The sequence below is a fragment of the Ambystoma mexicanum genome, chromosome 2p, assembly GCF_040938575.1.
Source record: "Ambystoma mexicanum isolate Mex_15411 chromosome 2p, UKY_AmexF1_1, whole genome shotgun sequence".
Taxonomy (NCBI): Eukaryota; Metazoa; Chordata; class Amphibia; order Caudata; family Ambystomatidae; genus Ambystoma; species Ambystoma mexicanum.
In genome coordinates this window covers 153,983,864-154,002,183 of record NC_090923.1, presented here as the reverse complement: position 1 = coordinate 154,002,183, position 18,320 = coordinate 153,983,864, and the positions used below count along the sequence as shown (strand labels likewise).

Below are 18,320 nucleotides of genomic sequence, written 5' to 3'. Positions count from 1 at the left end.
CTTCCTGACACAGACAGATCCTTAGTTTTGATCTTTAAGTAGGGAAATTCATCTTTAGAATAGGGCTAGAAAGGCATTTCCCCAACCTTTTCTTTTATTTAATAAATATCTTTGTTTGAAAACATGAACACCTTGCCTCTCATTGCTGACCCCTCACAGACTCGCACCCAAAACATAAGGAAACTACAAGCCATCTTCCTCGTGGCAGTACTTGGCAGGGTAATTCACCAAGTGAGCAGCAGGAGAGGAACCTGGGTCGAGGACCCTATCAATATATGAACTATATTGTTGAGAAGTGGGATGAATCCTACGGATCCTTCACTAAATACCTTCCCTAGAGCCTCCTCCCAGGTGGCCAGGGAAAGGCAGACACTGTCTGATCCCGACCTTGGGGGTGGTGTTCTGCAGGAGGATCACCTGGCAGGAGAGAAGGCCGAGGGGAGTGAGACGAATCTGTGCATGTGTGTTTCACTCTCTTGGGAGGATGGCTCTGCATTGCCAAAGATTGCAATGGCTTGTTGTAATAACCATCTTTGTGTTCCACAAGATATGCATTCAAATGGTGGTGAACTCAATCATACACTCCTAGGCCTTGGGAGAAATCAAAACCCTTAAATTCGAGAGAGTTAGAAGACTTAGAAATGCCCTAATACCCAGAAGTGCAGTGAAAGGAAATTTGGGAATAACACCAGCATAAAATTATTGCCTTTCCCTTCACAAACTAGATAAATGACTAATTCTTATAAAGTTCCTTCAAAGAATGTTAAAAGGTACAAAGTGAGGTTAGAAAGTAAAACAAAAGAAAAAACTCATTTTTCTATTAGGGACTTCAAGTCCCATAATTTGCTAGGTACTGTAACTAAGAAGACGGTTGAAGAGGCACAATGTTGCAGGAGTGGTCCGTTCATTATTGCAGATGACCCACGCCTGAGTCAGACTGAGAGGCTTATAAGGCCCCTGGAGGTGCAGGCCATAGAAAACGAAGAGTGAAGAGCAGAGGAAATCAGAAACAGAAGGCACATAGTTAGAGTTGGAACCCCCGACAGAAGCTGGTAAAAACAGAGAACGCTGTACCACTGCATGGCAGATATCAGCTGCGGGTCATGAGAGGGTCTGTATCACCAGAAACCTGAAGTGCAGAGGTCGCGCAGTGAGAAGTGTGCAAAAGGAAGGCATTCACCCATTTGACCCGTACTGCAGAGGCTGCGCAGCAGGAAGCATGCAGGAGGCTGTTTTGGGTGGCTGGCATACACATGTGAGCCTTGAGGTCGTCTCTGGTGGCTGGTGTGCACCAGAGGGCCTCCGGAGCAAGAGAAGCCCCAATTGAAAGTGGCGTGAATGAAGGCATACTTACTAAAGAGATTTCCCAAGTCGTGAAGATCCAAAGTAGCAGAAGTACTGTGAGACACAAAGGGAACTAGGAGCATGTCTAGACTGGTGAGTACACACAGTTCCAGTGGCCCCGGAGCGCTCTGTCCCCGCTAGCAGGTTGGAATCAGGAGTGCGAGTGAGAGATGCTCCTGTAGAAGCAGACGGAGTGCAAAGCAGCACTTGCGTGTGAATGAAAGTAATCCACACATTTGTTTTGAATCCGAATCCCGAACAGTTGTACAACAGCAGAGGCAGCAGCACTCACATAAGGGGGAAAGTAGTGCCCAGGTGGTTTTTGAACATCTGACTAAGGAAAAGCAGAGAAGACCTAATATACCAAAGACAAATGACAAATCTTGAATGTGGGAAAACCCAACCAACTGTAGGGTGACTTTATTAAGAGTTGATGTCAATAAGAAAGCCAAGAGAAGCTGAAAGTAAGGCAAACAGAATCTAGACAATATTGAAAACAGCAGAAGGGGGCTAATGCACGGTATGTAAAATCTGGAACTAAGTGCCCATATTGTATGCAACATCTGGTGCAAGTTGGGACACACACCTTGGCAAAACCAGTGGAGACCCTATCATTGTCAGTCTTTGGTTGCTTGTGAAGTTGGGAAACAAAAGTGGCAAAAAGGCTGCCCTTTAGGGAAAAGATATCCAGAAGAAGGGGAGCATAATTTGCAGAAAAGTATTTAAGAGAATCAGTGTGAATCTTGTCTTGCCTAATCAGTTCTTGAAACTGTCCATTGTTGAATGCTGTGAAGCTGTTGTAACCTCTTGCCAGTTGACACTGACCACAAAAAGCACTTGCTGTTGTAAAACAGTGCTTGGGCAGGGGGAGTAGACCTGAATGGCAAACCTTTGGAGACTGTAGGCCTGGCAAGGAAGCAGAACAGGTGGAAGTTGGATAAGTGCTACAAGGTGGTCCTAATAGTGACAATGTATGTTGTTAGTAGTACTGAAGGAACAGTCAAGACAGGCTGTTGTAGAGAAGCTTTCCTTTAGTTTAGTTTAGTCACTGAAAACCTCATCACGTCATGTTAGGGAATCCAGCAATGTGCAAGTGGTTTCTTCTACAAAAGTTTACTTGTTCAGATATCTTCAAAGTGAGTTTCTCATGTTGTGCCATCTATTCCCTCACCTGGTCATTTAATTTCGGAGTGTTATCATCCATTGTATTTAGGTGTGATTCTAAAGAATCGACCCTCAATGATCACGCCATACATTTTTCTTCTGAATATCCGCCTCACATGTCTGACCCCTTATAGAAGCCTGAAAGCAAAAGAGAAACCAGGGGAAGGGAGTCATTCTTCCTGGTCGTGTTGAACTGTGCAACCAAAACATAAATAAATAAATAAGAGGCCAGGGGAAGGGGGTCATTCAGCCTGGTTGTACTGAACTGTGAGGCCCAGGTACCAAGAGAAGGGATTAATTCCCGTAACCAGGACCCGGGAAGGGAGTAATTACCCATGGCTGTACTGAACTGTGAAGCCCACGTACCAGGAGAAGGGATTCATTCTCGTAACCAGGACCAGGGGAAGGGAGTCATTCCCCCTGGCTGTGTTGAACTACTAAATCATTCTTATGGTAGCCAAAATTGTAAAGACGTGCTGAAGCACAGTGCAAAGAAACAGGCAGAGTACTGTTGAAAAGAAGTGTTTGAACGTTATGTTTTTTGTGCTGGAGAAAGATATTGAACTGGGGGAAGGGAGCCATTCCCCTAAGAAAAAACAAATCTGAAAGTGAACTTTTATTGCCAGTCCAGAATAAGGGAGGCATTCTTCTAGACCAAGAACATTTACTTTATCTCTAGTTTAGGTTCAAGTGTAAGGGAAAGAAGTAGGGTTTTGACACAGAACGGTGGACTATTGATTTACACAGATATTCTGACTGAGCCCTTAGTATTTTATTTGAAGCAGGGAAACTCCTCTTAGAGTTAGGGACAGTTAGGTGTTTACTTTATTTTCATTGCTAATAAACATCTATGGCAAACACTATGCCACCTGTGTGCCAGTCTCCTCCTTTGCACCCTTACAAAGCTACTCGAAAATCATCCAAGTACTAATAGTAAAAGAGGTGGAAATAATTTGATGAACAAGAACTGTGTTAAAGAGACCAGAAGAACTACAATAACAAATAAGTGGAAAAGGAATAGAGTTAGAAACCTTATACTTTGGGAAAAGACAACCTATATTCCGAGGATAAGAAGGAGATTATAACAGAGAAAGATACTTGGGGAGTGCAGACCCGTAAGCTCAGTAAGTTAAGACTCATACATGAAACTGCACTTTGGGAAGAGGTGAAGTGTAATGGGAAATTGAGCCATCAAATTATCGAAGAGAAGAACAATATACCAGAGGCTCTCGATCCTACAAGGGGGGGTGGGGAGAGAAATAAAAAGAGAAAGAGAAAAAGAGAGAAAGAAAGAGAGAAAGAGAGAAAGAGAAAAAGAGAAAAAGAGAAAGAGAAAGAAAAAGAGAGAAAGAGAAAAAGAGAGAAAGAGAAAAAGAGAAAAAGAGAGAAAGAGAAGGAGAGAGAGAACTAAAACTGTAAGAAAGAGGACAGGGAGATGACCAGTCCTCTAAAGGAACTTCAAAACCTAATCCAGAGGATAGAAAAAAAATATTTACACTTGGTTTGTTGAGCAGAAGAACAAAGCCAAGAACGCCCTGTGATAAAACACAGCAAGGGAGTCATTCTCCTGGCTCTAGTTAGTTATACCAGTGGTAGGGTCATATACGTTAGATTTGGACAGCAGATGGACTTGTTTTGGACATTCACATTGACTGACGAGCAGCTTAGTAAAATAAGTCCGATAGCACAGCGAGTAGAGCGCTCGTTTTGACATCTGTGCAGAGCCTGCTGACGCAGGTTCAAATCCCGGCAGGGGCAAACTCAGTCTTTCATCCTTCCGAGATCGATAAATGAGCACCACACACCGAGGGTAATAATAAGCAGCGCTCAGATACTTGAGGGTTTGTAGCACTATATAAATGCTGAATTATTATTAGAGGCCATCCCATAGTTATAGGGAGCGATAGGCCTTCTTTTACTTTAAATTAACAACAGAGTAAAAATGTCTGTACAGTGTCTGCATCCTTCTTCTGGTTCTCCACAGGGCAATAACATTTTATTTATGCAAGGCAGTAACTTTCTCTTGTGCAACTCAATAAGCACTGCACGGAATTTGTATGTTCTACTTTATTCTTTACTCATGACGTTTCACAGATTTACAAATAATACATTATGCCAACAAACTATATACATATCAATTGGCTCCGGGTACAGTGGTAGTTCAATGGTGAGGAATGCCCAGGGGAGACGCCCTTGCCTTAATGATGCTTTGAACTGTTGAACAGGACACATTCTAGATTGACTTTATTAGGCTGACGTACATCTGGCTCATTCCCACTTTTTACCACCGCCTTGAATACATCTGTAGCCTCTTACGAAGGGAAACCACTCAACTCCTCATTCATTTCCACCTGGATTTTTGAGATAGAGTCTTGAAGTCAGTCACCCTAGTGATGAGCCGGTCATGTGACTACCTTGCTCACCAGGAAAGCACTCAATGAAACCTGGTCAGGTCCCACGTTAGCAGCCTGTGGGGTAACTCATCCCTTAAAATCAACCCTGAGGAACACCTGCAAAGAGGCACCTGGAATTAAGTGACCACTAACTTATCCAATAATCACCATCATAGCCCCGTCATAAAACGCCTTAGAACACCCCTGGTTATGAGATTTATTCCATCCTTTATTAACTTTCGCCACACATCCATGTTTTGGGTTAAATATACTGCACTCCCCATTAGGTGGTGAATAAGTCATCAATAAATATTGATGTCCAATATCTTTTCTGAGCGCTCAACATTCCATGGGTCTTCTTGTGATATGCAAGTGCCCCCAATGAGGCTATTTCTGTAAATAGGTTTTGCTGGACTATTAGCAGCTACGTCATTTGCTGTGAAGTTTCAAAAGGCGTTACTGCAGACAAATAATTCAGAATCTCAACAAAATGCACATTTTAAACAGAAATACTTACTGTATGAATAACGGGTTTCTGTCTTAATTTCTCCATTCTCTTCGTACTCCCTATAAAAAGGGGAACACAACACACATTGTCAGCCCAGCAGAAACCACTAAGGGCAAACCTGCATAGAAGTAATACAGAAGGTTTGTACTGAATACATGTTCCTATTGAAAGCTGTATTGCTCTGCTACATGGCTACTACTGCAGTAGGGCTCAGCAACCCAACAAATAATACAATCTTGTCGGGTCATCAGGATGCATTCTCAGTGGATACGTACAGGGAAAATACATTTATTTCAATGGAGAACATTTGTATCATTTTGAAAATCTGTCATTGGTGTGAGCATTTGCAGAGTCGAAAAGCTCACCCCCAATTACCGCATAAAGCCAATCAGCAAAACAGGTCCATTAGACTGACAGTCACCTTAAATTAGTCGATATGCGAGTGTGTGCATTTAGCATATCTTTGATGGAAGTCCCGAAAATATTTCTCGCACCCGATTGGCTGTGCGCACCACACAGGACGCACGCACATTGCCAACGTTGGGTCTCAAATATTGTGTGGCTTCCCTAGCAGGAATTCGGCAAGTTTTCAGTAAAAGTTTAGATTATCTGATGAACTAGTTTGGGTAGTCTAGCTAACTTGAATTGATATTGTTCAAACTATCAGACTTTGTTTTAGCCATTAAATAGTGAAACACAGTAAAGTAATATAGCCTTATAGAACTAGAGAGGGGTTGCCTCAGGACATAAATTGGGAGCAGGTCATTATCCTAAGCGAGTTATGGCATTGAAGTGAAACAGGCGAGTTTAATAATGAGTAAAACACACGTGATGTGTTAGCGAATTAAAAGTGGTTTTATAAAGTAAGGATTGTATTTGTAAACTTTGTTGAACTGGAACAGTTTTGGGTTAAGCTTGCTTTAGCTTCAATGTTCAAAAGTGAGCGTTTTCTATTTACAGAAGTGAAAGCTTTGTTCTAGGTTTTAGCTTTCACTCCGTTGTGTTAAATTAGGTTGGTGTGTTTTGTTGACAGCAATCTTTCTAGGATATTGGATTGCTGTTTTGCTGAATGCAGACAAACATCTATTTCCAAGTCTGTATGTTTGGAACACAGTCAATACCTTTAGATATTGACTGCATTGTGAACATTCCGATTGGTTGAGAGGAGGTCAATAACAACTTCCATTCACTGTTACTTGTTATTTACTGTCTCAGCTGGGCACTGCGATCCCTCTAGAAAGAAGTTGCAGTTTCTGGCAGAATTGATTGAGGTCCTCTGAAGACCAGCTCAGCGTTTGCTGGCAGCAGAGGCAGCAGGTCCACCTAGAGGATAGCTGGACCTCGCCACATTTGATGGCCTGAAAGGCAATTCAGGTGAATTCACTGTCAATGCATTAATGACTTACTTGGAGTCTTCCTGCTCGATCCACTGGTACATCTCGACCTGGCGCTTCAGCTTGACACACTCAATGGAAATCCCATAATTGGGATCACTCAGGGGCTGCACAAGACAAATAAAAAAACAAGGCCTATATGATCAGTCTGAAATAGAATGGCAGGCGCTGCAAAGGCTTCTTTCAAGCCTGGAACTTAAAGCAAATCTGTCGGGCCAACTTAGAAAAGTTGTGCTTTCCTTTCTACGGCACAGTAGCTCCAGTTTAATATCCAATTAGCAAACATCAATTAGGAAAGTGGGTGGTAGTTTTGCAATTCAAATTTTCTGCAGAGTGTAGATAACATGGATGTGCTCTTCCTGGCTTCCCCCAAGTCAGGCTACATGTGGGGAAAGTGAACGAGTCCAAGGCATGTCATTTCCATTTAACTTGGACTTTTACCCAAGGGATGCAACAAACGTTACTTGCATGACAAACGCTTCATCAAAAGGAATAGCCACGAACTGGGTAAAGCGCATTCAAAGGCTGACCTTTGCAAAGTGTCCTTCTTTGGCTGATGCAACTAGATTTAACCTTATAAAACTGTTGATATACTGAACTTCTACAAAACAAAACGCCAGTGATCCTTTCCACGGATTGTGGCAGGATTTGAATGGGAGGGGTGTGCCTGACACCATTGTTCTGATGGGAAAGACTACATCTGGGACTTACGCTTCAAACCCTGAGGCAGTGGTGACTTGCATGAAGTCCTGGAGCAACAAACTCCCTCTACGAGACTCTCTGAAAGGCATGAAGGTTATAGGACTCTGCTCAAGGTATGCCAGGGGGGACCATGGGAAAGAAGTGGGCAAGTGAATCCTGCCGGGAATATCTGGGCCAGGGAGAGGGCGAGAGCAGGGGCACTGTAGCATGCGGCGCATTGGCACTCCGCTGCTGCCTGGAAGCCATCCCACTGCTCACCTTAGCATAGATCTCTGTTGAAGAGACTTTTTGCGGGTGTTTTTTTATTTATTGTGTATGCTTTTGCATATTTTAGCAGTAAATTATCTATTCAGCAGAATAAATTAATGCATTTCAAATAGCACTTTATCTATGCCAGCTTAGGTTATATCGCCTGGAACCGATTGCAGCTCATAGAGGTGCCGGATGACTGTATCAAGAAGATGAGACCCATTTTGGACCAGGATGGAAAATAGTCCCTAGGCACGCGCACAGAGCAATATTGGTCATCTGCTATCCACCCTTTCCCCCCCTCGTCTGTTTTTTAACAGTCCACTTTTATCCTTGTTTCCCTTTCAGTCATGACACCATAATCAGACTTCATATTTGGTGCAATGCTTCCACCCAAAGGCCAGCCATGCACAGTGAAACATGTATTGGCCATTTACTACCAACAAACTTTGTTTTCAATAATTGTCAAATAAAGTTTCAAAACATCCCCATGCTGGCTAGCAAGGTCAATTGCCATGCAAATGGTACTCACCCTTCATAAAATCTCCTTACCAATGCAAATGGGTTAGTGGATTTTGTGAACCCTGTTCTGTGTTCCAAGGTACACACTCTCCTACTCTGAGTGCCCCAAAAAAGGCTAATACTGCCTGAACTCATATTTGGATGGACATGAGGCAGGAAATGTTTTGATCAAAGATACTAGTTTTTTGTAATCAATGGGGCATTTATGATCCATACTTTAATTTCCTCCAGCACCTTCATTGGGATCCTCATTGCCTGCTAGTTTTGTGAATTTTGCTATTGCAACCAGGCGAGCTACCGCCCAGCTTTTTGTCTTTTGTTAGCAAAAACCCTACTTATCTAAAGCTGGAGTGGGCAGTTACTGCACTCATTTCCCTCATCTCAGGGAATTTCCTCCATTTCCTTTGCTGGCGGCCATCAATCGAAGTGTGACGTTCCAGAGGCCCGAGAGGTGCACTATTTAAGCCAGTGTGAGCGCCAGCCTCCCGGTAGCTGCAAGCTGTGGGTATGTTGGCGGCATGCCAAAGGCAAGACCATTGCGACCCAGGGCACAAGTGGGCTGTAGATCAAACATATGGTATTCATCAGAGGATCTACGACAATGGTGCAAGATAATCATCATCCGGCACGAAAAAGGTAATAGCCTGGATAGCTGTCGAACCATGTGACCGTGGTAAATCTGGGAACACATGAAGACTAAAATGCTCAAGCTCGTTCACGGCACTCCACATGGAATCTACAGGTTCCAGAAACATATCCCAACTTGGTATCCAGTGACCAAGTAATGACCAAACAATCATTAGAAGGCACAATATTTGATTAACTAACAAGCTCTTTATAGAATTGGGAGATTGGGGCAAGGGGCTATGTTGAACAAGTTCTACAAATGTATGACATCTGAAAAAGATTGTCAGATTAACAGATCAAAGAAATACCAATTGCTACAAAGTTTCTACCCAACGGAAAATAGGTTATTCCTACTAGGATCTGACAATACTGCATGAATGTACACAGCGCCTACTTCCAGTTGATGCTAGAAAACTAAGCACACCGATTTTATTGGGAAGCCATTGATTAGTCTTGAATGAAGTAGTCAGAGGTGTGCCCTCAAATTTATTTCAAAAGCGTATAGACGCAGAGGAAGCATTAATGCGGTGAAACACGTGTTAGTTCAGATTACTAAATGGTGAGAGCATGGTTTACTCATTTGCCTTTCTCAAACTATACTGTTAGAAGCTTCTGCCCATCCCATCATCCCACTCGTCTATTTAAAAAAAAGAAGTTTCAAAATAAATAAAAAAAAAAACTGTATTTAGGGTTAGCATTAAAGAAAAAGCACAATTTCCAACCAGATATATTCTTCATTATATAAACATGGTTTGAAAAGGGGAAAGTAATACTTTTAATTGACAGTTCCAGAGCGCTATATTGCTAAGATAGTGTTCGTCTATAGTACTTCATGATCTTCAAGGTGTTGTAAAAAAAAAGTTGTAAAGAAATGCTTTAATTTTTTTTAAACGGTACTCGTTTACTTGATTTCGAAGGAATGAAAGACTAAATCATCCCGCCATAGGATTGGAACCTGTGAAGTGCAAGGTGCCCTCATACGATTTACCTGGGTGGCGATCCACCTTTGGCTTGGCCATTATGCCGGCATGGTCTTGATGATACACAAGTAATCTGTACGGATTTTCTAAACAAAATATCACAACCCATTATGCTCAGAACGGTTAAAAATCAAGTGTACCTTCTCTCCGACCTATTCGGTACTTCAGAGGCCCCTTGGTTCCCTTGCCACTTACTTCACTGGCTAGAAATCATGGGGTCTGCATGCTCCAGACCAGTGGCCGTCACACCTTTTCATTATAGTCGTACTCAAGAGAAAGCTGTTGAAGTCTGGTCCCCTGGTATTCAAGGTTGCTGGAAGAGGGTGAAGGCAAGCATCGTTTGCCAGGGTCTGCTCCTCCCCACCCCCTCCCCATGGTACCTCACGTATATGTGAAGATGTACGTCAAGAGACAAATTGCCCAAACTCTTGTAGACAGCTCTCAACCCGATGAGTCTCCAAGGGCAGTGAAATCAGATGCGTTTTCAAGGGGGTTCCATTGAAGTGAATAGGAGGCATTTTTTGGTTTGTTGGTCTAGCACACACAATCCAATGGTTAATAGATTGTATTGGACTAACCGAAAACTTACGAATTTGTTAGAAGAGTAAACTTAGTCCAAGAAAAGTGAAAGTTTTCAAATGAGGGCAAGTTGAGGGATCTGATTAGATGGTGGATGGGTGGGGGCAGAGGCCTGCTCCAGAATCCTAAATTCGGAGGTCGTTTCATTACAGAGGGCTGGGGATTGGATCACAATAAGTCCCAACCAGACCGCATTAACATGTTCGCTACTAATGACGGAATGTACAGTGTAGCACAGCCACAGAATCCCTCCTATTGTTCTTATGTTATGTTTTGAATTACTTATTGTAACTAACTCCTCATCTCACCCACCTTTCCACGGTCTCGCCCACCCTCCTTCCCCAGTCTCTCTTATTCTTAACAATCTTGTCTGTTCTTTCTCAGTTCTTCACTCTCAAGCACCTGTTCTGTCTCCCTTCCTCCTCACCGACTCCCCTATGACACTTTCATTCTTGTACTCACTTCCTACTCATCTCTTGAAATTAAATCATTTCACTCACCTTGTTCTACCCTTCCCGGCGTCATGTGTCTCTCCCCTTTCGTTCCTTATTCTTCTCCTCTCACATTGTCTCGTCTGTTCGCTCTCCTCCTTCCCTTAGACTCTGCCCATCTCTTATGTTCTGCATCCTTCTCCTCTCACATTATCTTCTCTTCGCTCTCCTCCTTCCCTTAGACTCTGCCCATCTCTTATGTTCCGCATCCTTCTCCTCTCACATTATCTCTTCTGTTCGCTCTCCTCCTTCCCTTACATTCTGCCTATCTCTTATCCCTCTGCTCACATGGTAACATAAATACTCCTAACATTGTGCTGATAATGTTACACACCTTAAAGGATTAGATACAGTCTCTGTGGAAACAGAAGAGAGTACAGGAGGGAAATAAACCACCTGAGTCCGTAGACAGATGGGTTTACTACATTAGATCAAATACAATGATTTTATCTATGTCAGCACCTTCCATTGATGTAAATGGAGCATAGGATCAGCATTAAACACTCTCATTGTTGGGGAGGATTTCCCTTCACTGACTGTAGGATTTTGGGTGTTCATTCCACAATGTTAAAGCCACACAGAAACTGTGCATCTGTTAGGCAGAATCCTGTGCAGTGCCCTTAGGGCCCACTACACACAATTAAGACTACAGGTGGCAATACAAGTTTTACCTTTGGTACAAGCCTGTACTACTAAGTTATAGTGGTAGCAGTAGCAGAGCAGCCAGGCTTATCTCAAGAGTATATGAGCAGTAGCAGAGATTACACAAAGGGACCACAATTACTGTGACTCAAGCAAACACTGACTCAAGGTTTCAGGTAAAAAATATAAGTACATTTATTTTTAAACCATCAGTTATAAACTCAACACCTCTATTAAACTTTAAACAAAACCACACGTTAAATATACTACAACTAACCAATTCACTTTGTACAGTAAGTCTCAAGGTAAGTACTCTGTGTTTGAATGAACCGGTGCTATGAACAAAACACGATACCGCGGATACGGTTGCAATCACTTTTTGACAGTTCGGTCTACTAAATAAACGCGTATCCGTGACATGAAATGCTACCGGGGCAAAAACACACTTAGCACCTGAGATACCCAGAGGGAGTTGGAGGCAAACATCACAGGCAAAATTTAAGTTAGGCAAACAGTATCGAGAAACACTCAGAAACAGGTGTTCAAAAGTCACAGGGTCGGAGCCAGGTTTAGATGACACCGCAGGCCTGTGCCCAAGATCGCACCGTTAGACAGTTCACGATTCCGTATAGCCCAAGAGTACTTGAATATTGTCAATGTTCGGAAGCAAAAGTTATAAGAAGGAGGGAAGACAAGGACGAGCCTTGAAGATGAAGAAAAGGGGTTCACCCAGTTTCCTCGAGTAGAACACAGTACCTTGTTTTCACAATGCAGCTGGAGCCCTGGCAGTTGTTCCTGTTGGTTTCCCGCAGACCCACGATTCCTGGAGCTTTGTTGTGAAGGAGGACGTCTGAAGGGGGTCTGCACCACACAGGGATGAAGCTGGCAGCAGCGACAACGGAAAGGTGTGCTCCTTAAAAACAGGAGAAGCTCACCAGGTGGCTGTCCGGACCACTACAGCATGTGCAGTGATTTCGACCACGCCGGAGATCTCTGGCTTAAGAAGATGAGCTGGTTATTCCCACCAGGCTCAAGGGAAGAAGACTCCGGACTGGATCTTCTCTTAGTCTTCGAAGGGTACATAGCTCAGGGCTAGTTGCAGCAGCCGTCGTTCTCTCCGCTTCTCTTGGGTTCCTTGTAGTTCCAGAGGCGACTGACTTCTAGCCCAAGAGATCTGCCTTTTATGCGCAAAACCCCAATTCACACAGCCTGGCTGTCAATCACGCAGCAGGGGGGTTTGTCCAGCCGGGACAACCACCTCAGCCAATCATGGCAAAGTGCGACTTGGGTTTCCTAGGATACCCTGTGCAGGGGGTGACTACACCCCTCCCTCACATTCAGCTCGCCTAGACAACCTGGGGCCTTGAGGAGGGCTTCTCTGCAGAAGCCCGCCAAAAAGACGGTGGACAAAGAAGGTGAACCTGGTTTGCCGCGCAAAGTAAAACACAAGAAGGACTTTAACAAAAAGAAATGGCGAATAAGCCCAATCGGAGCCAAAAGAAAGACGATTTGGTCAAGCGGGTTTATGTTCGAGGCTAATATAATAGCCAAGAACAGTACAACGTTTATCTAATATAATCGCGGTAGAAAAGTTAGGGTAGATTCCACTGCCACCAGCCAAGTCTAGATGTTAAAAGAGCAAAACAATGCTCAGGGAGGTACAGACAGAAAAGGGGTACAGATTAGCTCTTTCCAGTACTCCATGTAAGATGGGGTGTACGAGTCTGTGGTAAAAATGACTATGTAAAGTAAATGCCAACTTTACCTTTCTCTGGGGGACAGTAGTCAGCCCCAGCGAAATGGAGTCAGAGGGAAGTCTAAAAGACAACCCTGGGTTACTACACTAAAGGTGCTTTGTAACACGTACAAGAACAGGGGCACCTGGAGTGGTGTGCTCCAATGCCCAAGATCGCACAAGGAGTAAAAACACAAAGGCCAAAACACATGTAAGAGTGGAAAAAGATGTACACTCTTACCAGGTGGAAAAAAATAAACTTCAGAAATCCAGCAAAGCTGCGGGGAGACTCACTAGGTGAGGGAAATTAGCCCTAGAAGGAGAATTCTCCCTAACAGCATCCATATTAAGAGCTCATTCCCACCCACATAGAGACCTCGGCTGCAAAGCACTGTAAGACTCTGCTGCTAAAAACAAACACAAAAAGCGTAGGCATAGTTGTGATATTCCCAGCTCAGGCCCAAGAAGGAAACTTTCACTGTGCATCTGTTGAAAGGGGATCACACCTTTAATTTTGGATTTACAGATATTATATAGATTATGCACAGCACCAAGACCTGCATACATCAACCGCAGACTACAAGCAGATGGCAAACACAGAGGCCCAAGTCTCAAATAGGTATAGCCATAGGTAGGGTAGTTGGAGCCGTCTAACCACGTGAGATCTGTGCAAACACCGGCCACAACGCATTACGCATACCTTGGCCCATCCCTACCTGGCCCCTCTTCAACGCCTCATCAATATTGGCTCTGTACCTCACATGCCACGGAAATGGAAAAGGGGCTCAGTACAAAGCCCCAGACTACATGTTCATAGCAGCCATTTTTGATGTAGTTTATGTATTTTGTGTGTAATATGCAAATCAGTGGCCCACTGCACCATAGACAGAAGTAAGGCGTGATGATTGGTATAATTCCCTGTTTGAGGTAATATGTGGTATCGTCCTGCCACTGGCATAACCCACCCGTTCAAACCTGAACAGTGGACCGTAGAAGCTTTATAGCTTAACTAAAAGCAACATTCTAAAATGTAGTCCTAAACAAAAACATCGTCATCGTCAAAGACAGTAACTATGTCAAGGTTGGACAACATTTCAAGAATTACTTTTCTCATATGGTTGCAATGTGTGGTAAGGTCACCCCACATGATGATCTTGGAAACTATTAGGCAGCGGACAGACGAATACATCATAGAATGTATAGCTTATGGATATGATCAATCTAAGGACATCCAAACTTACAAAAGACCTTGCAAGCACACGACCAGCTGGGATGATGGAAATTAATACATGTACAGTACCTGGCAATGCTGCAGCACAACAAAATTACACATTAGCAAAAGAATGGCGCAGGATATCCCATACCCTCAGCACATGCCACGTGTGCAGCTGTTGCAGCTGTTGCATATGCGCTGAAACAAATGCAGGATGACGCACAATGAATTAATGCACACACGCACACACACCCACTCCCAACTGGTTTCCGCCCACTGCATTCCACAAAAATGGCTTTGACAAAAGTCTCTAGTGACCATCTCGCGGCCAAAGCTGAACGCCTAGACTCTGTCCTCATCTGTTCCTCGTTGTAGCATCGGGCAATAGACCACTTCGAATTCCGTCAAATCCTTCAATCTCTACTCAACCCATTCGTTACAGCACTCTTTCCTGGTTCCCCTTCACCCTTCACAATGAGCCTTCCATAGCAAAGGGAATCTTTAACAACAAGGAGATACATGTGTTGGCCAAGAAAATAAATAAACATTGTTCTGCAGTTGCTTCTATTAGGTTTCTATTGTTATGCGAAACACAGCTTTTTGATCACTGTGTAGCCGAGTTACCGTGCATTTGCAGAGTGTTAAAACCCAGTACAGAGCAAAACAATTCCAGCACCTGAAATACGTATGAGAAATGTGTTGTATTTACTTCATGCCGATATAAACTGGTTGCCCATTCCAGATTGTGTATTGTCGCAGAGGCCCAACCTCCATCATCCTGCCCACCACCACTTACCATCAACCCAGTGACACAAAGCAGTCTTGTGACCACGAGAAATGAAAACGTGCGTTTCTGCTGCTGATCTGCTTAAAGAGGGCCGCAAGCAATACACTGAACAAAACAAAGGTTTGCACCTTGCAAAAGTGTAAATGGAGGCGGTAGAAAACAAAGCATGGATGGCAATAGTGTTTGGGAAAAGGTGCGGTGTTCACCAGTTGGGGAGATAAAGGCATGAATGCCCTGTGAGCATCTTTTTGCATCATGACTTTTACCTAGAAGTTTTAAGCCATGGCACAGTCGTTAAGGCCGTGAAAGGTTTGTGTCAATGCACTCCGAGAAATAGTCCTCACAGAGCATCCCTTCCTAACTCCCTAATTGGAAGTATACTAACAGGCAAAGAGATGAAGACTAAGTGGAGATGGAAGCAATAGCCAGTTGAAAAAGAAACTGGAGATTGGGTCAGCAAGAGTTAAGCAAACAAACAAATAAACAAAACCAACAAAAGAACGTGGCTGTGGCAGGGCCGACACAAGGACACCTACAGGTGTCCAGGAAGGAACAAAATTCCAGTCTAAGGCTGGAGGGACAGAAGGAAAAGGAACACAGCAGGTCTGCCGATAGGGGTTCCAAAGGTAGTGGCCGTAGGTTGACACTAGGGAGGGACCCCAGGAAGACCCTGGCAACAGAAGGTTTCCACAAGTGAACAACACTAAACTAACAGAGGATTATCAGACACTGGGATGGAGGGGGAGTAAGGAAGGTTTCCACAAGTGAACAACACTAAACTAACAGAGGATTATCACAACCTGGCTCTCTCAGGGTTCTCGCAGGTCCCACCATGAGCAGCAAGTACCGGACGACCACTACAGCTTAATTGTGCGGAGCAGGCACCAAGGGCAGAGGCAATCTGAGCTTCTATTGGAAGAGCTAGGTCTTAAAGAGAATATAAGAAGTCTGAGGAAGTGGTAAAGACAATGCAGCATTGACACATGGCCTCTCCTTTTGATCATTCTTGACAGGACTGATCATAAGTGAAGAGGTAGAGTGCCTGTGGAATCCCTGCCTGTTGCAGCCACAACATCCTTACGCCCACCCCGGGGAAGGGGCAGACGAGGCAGCTAATGTTGCATCTCAAAACACACATGTACATTTTTGCCCTTCAAATAAAGTTAAGCTTGCAGACGGCCGACTCCTGTATATTCACTGCTGGCTTTACTCATCCATTTTCATGGGTGTATATTGATTAGGCAGCCATTAGTGAGCAGTTGCACTGTGGAGTTACAAAGGATTGTCTCTTTAAACACATCTATTGTTACCTGTTTTTATATAATTCTGCGTCAATTTCCAACCAACCATAGTCTTTCAGGTAACATCCTGCATTATGTTATGTTCCTTTTGTTTAATAAAACCAAACACTCACTTACACTCAAACCCTATCCTGAGCCCCGGCTAATAGTCCATTGTGTATGGGATCATTTAAGCAAACCCTAACTTAATTACCAATGGCAAGACTTATTCTAGCCAACAAGCTTTTGCAAACTCTAAGCCTGTCCTTCGAATGTATAATAATCCCCATAATCAAACGTGCCTAATGGCTCACATGTTTGGATTGTAAGAGGATTCAATCCAGCACTACAGCTAAGTCAATGCCTAGTCTGGGATACTGAATGGAAACCCTTATTGATATATCTTTATGTCCAGTTCATGAGTTCTGGATGACTACCCCTATATAACACCCCTCTCTTGGAACCCCCCCTGGCCCCACTGAGCCAAGAAGTAGTTCTGTTTTGCAAGTTTAAAAGGTTTATTTGAGACTGTAAACAATATATATATATATATATATCACACTTTATAATAAATTAATAATTAATATCACACTTCAGAACATGAGCAGTTAACAACAATGGGTAATGTTCTACTAACAAACTGATTTGATTACCTAGGAGTAGTATAAAGGATGAGGTAGCACCCTTGGGAATAGGATCAGAAGAATAAAGTGGTAGAGAATGCTTTATCTAGTTTCAGATAGATGCAATGTTGAATGAAAATGCAATACAGAAAATACTCAATATGATTTCAACAAAACAATGTAATCACTTTTCTCTGGCAATCCACTCCCCCCCCCTTATGCAATGTAAGTTAATGAAGAGGAGAGCATACAGTTCTTAGAAATGCAATCAAATGTAATTCAGTTCACCCCAGCAAGCTTAGACTACAGAAGTTTCAAACACAGGCCCAAAATGCTTTGAATATGGTGACAATGCAGTGAGAAATATGCTGAAAATGCTTTTAATTCCCTTCAGGAGGTTCAGGGTGAGTGAAATATACTTGGCATGAGTTCAGGCTCACTTTAGCAAGGATCTATGAGTAACTAGCAGGTTAAACACATTTTTGGCAAAGGAAAGCAAGGAAGCTGCCGTTTTCACACGTGGCTGGATTTTTAACCAAATCGCGAAATCGCGGCAAAATTCGCGACTGCGTGAATCACGATTACGGCAAAAGTATAAAGGTAGTTTTTCGGATTTGAAATTTTAAAAGTTCAAAGCGACAGGTTACAGCTTGCAGCTAGAAAATGACAGGTGACAGTTCTACTTAGTTTAATATAATATAATTCAATCTATTTAACTTAAGGGATAGGTTCTGAGCTTTGCTGAGTACTCACACGAGATTTTGGACAGGAAGGCGACTTTGTCACGGATCCGGTCACTGCGCACAGCACTTCACAGCGATCTGGTCTCCGGTTCCGGTCTCGGCACTTCACAGTGATCTGGATCAGCTCTCTGGTTCTGCTAACAGCGGTCTGGGTCACTCTGGATCTCTGGCCTCTGGTTCTGGATACTGCTCTGCTTTCTCTCGACCCAGCGCTGATCTGCACGGCTCCTGGATGCTGCTACCGCTGTTAGGTTTGCTGGATGCTGAGGCCTACTGAGAAGAGTTCTCAGTTTGTGGGTTTAGGCCCATGCTTTGAGTTCTGAATCAAGTTCTTTGGAGTTTTA

At 43.4% G+C, this 18,320-nt stretch overlaps 1 protein-coding gene across 1 annotated transcript in view; it reads right to left on the bottom strand.

The window, feature by feature from the left end:
• Window positions 1–18,320, bottom strand: part of TMEM43 (transmembrane protein 43) — a 239,491-nt gene that overhangs the window by 66,506 nt on the left and 154,665 nt on the right. The window contains exons 4-5 of the mRNA XM_069643404.1: window positions 6,816–6,910; window positions 5,419–5,468 (exon numbers count right to left, since the gene is read on the bottom strand). Of these exons, the coding sequence (XP_069499505.1) occupies window positions 5,419–5,468; window positions 6,816–6,910 (145 nt within the window). The remainder of the gene's footprint in view (window positions 1–5,418; window positions 5,469–6,815; window positions 6,911–18,320) is intronic.